Below are 6,666 nucleotides of genomic sequence, written 5' to 3' on the forward strand. Positions count from 1 at the left end.
ATCACCCACCCTGGACATGGGGGCAGATAAGAGCTACAATAATTCTGTAGCTCTTAACACAGTACAACCACCAGAATGTTAACTAGTAACTTTTAAAAATGTATAGTGGATATTATGCATCCTCACTACTGCTTGGCTGAAGGTGGTTATGCATTTCCAGCAAAATCAGTCCAGAACAAAAAGTACCTCAGGTTGTAGCAATGATAAATTTAATTAAAATTGGCTACTTCAGTCACCAGAGGACATGGTTGTGCTCCACTCACTTCCATACAGATGTTACACTTTTCTGTACCAGTGTAAAATAGAGACCCCAAATTAAATTGGAAGTCAAGGCGTGTTAGTCCAAAACTTCTATCTCTATGGGCAGAATGATGCAAGTAACCAAAGCTTTACCTGAAGTTGATACTGCAGTTCTCACCAATGACAACTTTATTTTATTTTTTTAAAGTGGAAACTGCTAGATCATATGTGTGTGAGAGAGAATGCCTGGTCAGAGAATAGAAGTGTGTGTAAGGAAGTGTGTTGGGGTGACTCTGCCTGCTGCTGGCAATATAAGGCTGTCAATGGCTACTAGCCACACTGTTTTACTTCCACTCACAAGAGGCAGTATGCCTCTGAATACTAGCTGCTGGGAATTGCAGATGAGCAGTGTGTTGTTACTCATGTCCTTCTTGCAGGGTTCCTACAGGCATCTGGTTGGCCACTGTAAGGACAGGCGGCTGGATTGGAGGGGTCAGTGGCCTAATCCCAGCAGGCACTTATGACCTTGGATAGGAATGGTAGCCACAAGGGAATGTGACCCTGAAAAAGGTTATTCACCTCTGTAGCAAAATGCTGGCTACAGATGTGCTTTTTGCTTACAAGCACATATTACTATACAAGGCCAAATTAAAGAAGCACAAAGAAATACACATTTGATGCTACTTTTTCTGCCAATCTTCTCATGAGTGGTGTTTGTGTATTGTACAATCTATCACGTTGTACAAATAAAAACTGAAATCAAAATTGTTTTCCCAAGTGTCTTTTGAAAGAAGTTTAACTCATTAAGTTTGAACAGGAGGCAAACAACTGAAAATATCTTTATTTGAATATTTTTTTTCTTACAAAGGAGTCTACCTTTCTTTAACAATCAATCAGCTGCCACATATTCATTTTTACCCACTATTGCTCGGGAACAGGGGTCAACATGGCACTTGCAGGCGCAGGTATGCCCAACAAGGCCTTCCCTTTAACAGAACCCACATTTCTCAGGTTTGCAAATGTGCTTATGGGCCCTAAGAAGTCAGCAACCTCTACTACACAATATTCTATTAAAATGCATTTGAAATCAATTTGCAAAAATTTGAATAATGAGTTGGATCCTAAATCAACATAAGGAAGTTCCTGAAAGGAGTGTTTCCTCTCTCTCCTCCCGCTATCACTCCTTGGTATCCCATCTCATAGTTCAGGATGTGCTCTCCAACTCTCCAGAGACTTAGCAGAGTGTGAGGCAGGTGGCTGCAGGAACAGAAATGTTCCTTCCACAAATTTCCTTTTAAGTTTCCTTAAGACCAAGCCATTGCGTGTTCTGTTGCTGAGGTGAGCGGAATTATTTAAGCAACTTCAGGAAGGGCTCTGTTGTAATTTACTACTTGTATTTCATTCAGCTGCAAGAAATGCTGTCTTGCTTCCCATCTTACAGCTTTGGTCCAGATCCTGGAATTAGCATAGCTAGCTGTTGCCTTGGGATATTTATTAAATGGAACAGCAACACTCAAAGCAGTGCTGTGTGAAGAAAATTAACAGATGATGGGAAATGCTCTATCAGTGCTGTGAGAACATTTCACTGTTCAGAGAACATTTACTAACATAGAGGTAACAGAACGATGTCTGTACATGTAGACCTATGTGCAGACATCACAGCAGTGCAGAACTTTAGATGTGATTCAGTATGTGAATGCAACACCTTTTAGTTAATACTTGTTGACAACCCCAAGTCATAATGCAGTGCAGGTTTTAATAAAATTAGCACTTAATTTGAGTGGTTGAACTTGCAAATTAATACTAGTGTGTTTAAGACTGAGCAAATATCTAAGTTATAAGCATATATCGTAAGTTAAATGGAAGTAGAATATTTCATAAAATCTTTTTAAAAATCCCGAATTACACAGACATAAATAATTTCTTAATATAGAAAGCTGCATTTATTAGAAAAAAAGCAAAGATGGTATTTCTCACAAAATATAAGTCAAAGCTGCTTAGATAAGTGTTTAGTGATAGAAGTAATTTTGTGATTATTAACTGACAATTTGCAAGTATGATATTAAATAGGACCAGCATATCATTTTAGTTAAAATTCAAAATATTACTACTTCATTAAAATACTCAAATCAACTATCTTCTTTTCTTAAAACAGGAATATGAACATTCTGAGCAACACATGAAGCAGGTGATTAAAGGTTTGATTGAAACTTTTAGACAACCTTCTACAATCCAGATACAATGGTTCTTGTCTACAAATCTGTCGCAGCTAAAAAGGATGAGTTCTGAAGTGAGCATTACTGATACTAAATTGTAGGATTTAGAAAATTAGACTGAACAGCAAACTGTACCTTAATTGTTCCTTAAAAATAGAATACCTGGTATACTATTTAGCAAATAAAACAGCACACTAATGTGCTATATATGTTAAGGCATACCTCAGCACGCTTTACATCTATAACAAATTATTTACATTTGCTACTGAGTGAAAAGAACAAAAATTCCTCAAAACTGAAAAATACAAAATATATGGGAGTCTAATACAGTGTACAAAAAGTAATCAAGTTATTTGTGATAGAACATTATTTGCTAGTAAAAACAGCAACTGTTTCACTGTTTTATAATATTTCTTGAGGATTTCTTAAAGCTGGAGGTAAATTTAATGGTTTTGATTCTTCATCAAGACACCAAATCTTCAATCTCCCTTCCTTTGTACTTCCTTTTACATAATTTCACAATTACCTTTTTCTTGAGAAATAGTTTCAGTGCCTCCCTTGAAGCAACTGCTTTGGCATTTTCCTTACTTTTTCCACAGCCAGTACCCAAATACACCGATTTACATCTCAGTTCACACACCACATTTTCCTGAGAGCTTTTATTCTGAGGTAAATCCGCCAGCTCTTTCAGTGGGACAAATTCAACATCTAATGTTTCCTTTACAGACTGAATGGATGAGTTTAAGAGTTCTACATGATTGACATTGGGACTAAACCCTCCAACAGCAACCAACTTCCAAGCAACAGCTTTGTATAGTCTATTGAAAAATGGTTGCCTCTCTTTTGCGTCTTCACTTGTTAATAATTTGCATGGCACTTTGGCAGGAACCACACTTGCGTATGAGCTGCTTTTTGAAGCTAACACTGCTGTATCTTCCAATATGCCTTTCTTTTCAGATGCTAATGTGTTTTCAGATTTGGATTCTGAAGGTTTATTTAAACAGTAATTCGACTTTGATTCAGGGCCAGGCAAAGAAGAAGTCACAGCTGATTTGTGCCTGGTGGTTGCTGTAGATTCATAATTAGCAACTCTGGCTTCTACTCTTGCTACAGTTGAAGATGCAGCGGGTGCTACCTTCTGGGCTGCAGAGACTGGAGCTGCAGATGCTACCTTCTGGACTGCAGTTGAGGATGCTGTGGGTGCTACTATCTGAGGTGCAGTTGAAGAGGCTACAGGTGCTACCTTCTGAGCTGTAGAGACTGGAGCCGTAGGCGTTACCTTCTGAACCACTGTTGATGCTGCTGCTGCTGCAGGTGCTTCCTCTTCGGCCACAGTTGAAGATGCTGCAGGTGCTACCTTTTGGGCTGCAGCCGAAGACAGTGACTTCTCTGCATTTTTTGCTGCCTCTTTTCCTAGGTTCTTCACAGGATTAGTATCTGTTTCCATGGGCTCTTCTGGCTTTGTAGAATCTGCATCACTGCCAGTAATTTCAGAAGCTTTTTCTGTCCCAACAGCACGCTTCTTGCAGGGCCCTTCTGGCCCTTCTAAAAAAAAGTACAAACAAATTATGTCTGTAATTCAGAGTAAGTGTAACTGTCCTTATCACAATCAAACACACACTTTAGAGACAAAGTCAAGGAAACTGAGTTACCTTAAAGTCTTACAATTAATGGCCTCTGCAGGAATTTTATAGACATTTAATTAAGAACTGTCTGCTTTAAAGAGGTACATTTAAAGCATCATACCGTTGTATGTAGTTTAGATCAAAATCAAGTTCCTTGCTCACTACTGCCATAAAACTACTAGGAAAGCAATAACAGTCTCATGACAGTTAACATTTCTACACAAATTAAATCAAATTCACCTTACAGTTATTTGATTATAAGATTTACCAAAGCAAAATGAGTTAGATCAAATATTAATATTATCAACATAACTGACAATTTAAAGAATGTTGGCTGACAGTTTTGAGAGGATAACATGTATTCATTTATTATGCTCCTATGTGTATTTGCACAGCTATTATCTGCTAACCATTGCTACTGGATATGCCTCGTTTCACCTTGGCAACCAGTTCATCTCTCAGAGTGTGGGTTGGAGCATTGGTCACTGTGATGCCTGCAGCCATGTCCATCACCTTTTCCATCACTTGCAGAGGATACCTGAAGGGAAAAGGCAACTGCAATTAGCATTTTGAGAAAAATTTAGTTCATATTCGCTGATCCTCACGACAGCTACCAACACATAAATGTTATCTGGATTGTAGATATTGCCAATTCCACCTCCACACACCCCAAGCATTAGTGCAATAAGAACTCATGAGAAGAAAAAGGGGGCAGTCAGAATGTTTCCAGACACCTGGCTGCATGAGCGCTTGGCTCTAAAAAGCAATTAAAATACTTTAAACAAACTTTTGATGCCTCAGAGTTTGAGGCACTCTCCAAACCCCCGATATCTGCGTTGTGGAATATTAATACCATTTTCCAGTGCACTGATATAAGAATGGATCAGATCCATACAAAATTACTTCTAATTAGGCCTCATTAAGCCCAATGTGAAAAGATAATGATTCAACTTAAATCTTATCGATCTCAGTGTCAACTAAATGTGACTAACTCCACCTGGACCCAGTTGATTGCGTAAAACTGGAGACCTCATGTTTTGCTCAAAAAATGTTTCAAGAAGCAAAGAGCAATTTATCTGCCATTCAGGGTGACTTTTGGAAAGACAGAACAATGAGACCTAGACAAGAGGAACTCAATGCTAAAGTTATTAGAGTCAACACTGTTTAGTTACAGAATGTGTAATCAGAGGAACAAGCTTGCCTCTCATCTCAGAATCTAGATTAACAAAAAAAGGGGGGGACGACAGTCAAAATAGAAGGTAAGTTTGTTTGGTTTAGCTGGCTGTTACAAAACCTTATAAGCACCACAGTTCTGAACAACAGATAGCAAAATTAAAGCAAGTGCATGCTTTAGCACAAATGGCCTATATGGTCAAATCAGGACATGATCAACATGAGGGTGTTGTGCTACTACAACAACTTACAGGTACACCAGGCAACTACCTTGCTAAAGGTAAACAAGTTTGGTCCTGGTCAGTGCCTCAATGGAGATCACCTGGGAATTCCATGTATGTCAGCCTGAGCTTCATGATAGAAGAAACATGGGATATGCATATGCACATGATAATACAGTTAATTAGGCAGAAAATGATCTTGCAGTTTTTGCAAAAAAAATGGAGGATTAATGTTATTTTAGCACATAAGCTGGCTGCAAAAATATGTGCATTGGCTTGTAAAGAAAAAACAAAGATTTTAACTACATTCGGAGAATGCCTTTTTTCCCTCCTTTTTCCCTTCTTATGTTTATGACATCTTAAGGAACTCCTGCTCCTCATTGTGAAATTAATTACCCTTAAAGTAACGTGCAAATTACACACAAACGAAACTCTTTTTAAGTTCCACTTCTCCCGCCAGCGACTCACCTGCATCCCAGGAAGACATGGTTGGCCCACACCATAGACAGAGAGGTCAGTCGCCGTAATTCCACACTGTCTCCGTCGCCGTCCTCCCCACCGCCGTCTTTCCCGCCCGGCGACAAGGGCAGGCCTTCCGCGTTGCGAATCAAGAACTCACGGCGGTGTTGCCAGTGCCCCTCGGGCTCGCACTCCGCGCGCAACTTCTCCACCCAGCCCGTCCCGGCGTTGGCGGCTTCCCCGACTTTCTCACCCCTCGGCAGGGCTCGGAGTCGGGCCCCGCCGCTGGGGCGGCCTCCCCGCCGGCCATGGGCCACAGGGGCGAGATGCTCGGCGGGAAGTCGCCTCCTGCCGCTGCTCGCTCTCCGCGACAGGGAACTGTTCACGGCAGGCCCGGGAAGTAGCGCTGGGCGAGGGCCCAGCTTCCGCCCGAACTGGCTTGCGGAGCCTGTGGCGGACACTCAAAATCCCCTTACCGGAGATGATCGTATCAGAAGAGGCCATGCCCACAAGAACAAGTTCCGGCTAGCCATTATGACTTCACTTCCGGCGCCGACTGCCGGCCCCTGAGGATGATGATAAAAAGCTACGTTTCTTTCCCATAGCCCTTTGCTGATCCAAGAGCGTGGGAAAGGCAAGGGTGTTACCACCACTTCCGGCTTTCATACGGCTCCCTCTTGCGTGCAAGGCAGGAGCGTAATACAAACTGGGAATGGCTCCTTTATCCCCTTA

General features: G+C 41.0%; 1 protein-coding gene across 1 annotated transcript; it reads right to left on the minus strand.

The window, feature by feature from the left end:
• Window positions 1-2,157: 2,157 nt before the first annotated feature.
• Window positions 2,158-6,244, minus strand: CDKN2AIP (CDKN2A interacting protein). Its single transcript, XM_033160134.1, is given in 4 exon segments — window positions 2,158-4,001; window positions 4,492-4,619; window positions 5,944-6,202; window positions 6,205-6,244. Coding segments are annotated over 4 exon segments (1,509 nt in total). The 3' UTR covers window positions 2,158-2,919.
• Window positions 6,245-6,666: the final 422 nt, after the last annotated feature.

The sequence above is a fragment of the Lacerta agilis genome, chromosome 9 (genome assembly GCF_009819535.1).
Source record: "Lacerta agilis isolate rLacAgi1 chromosome 9, rLacAgi1.pri, whole genome shotgun sequence".
Classification (NCBI taxonomy): Eukaryota; Metazoa; Chordata; class Lepidosauria; order Squamata; family Lacertidae; genus Lacerta; species Lacerta agilis.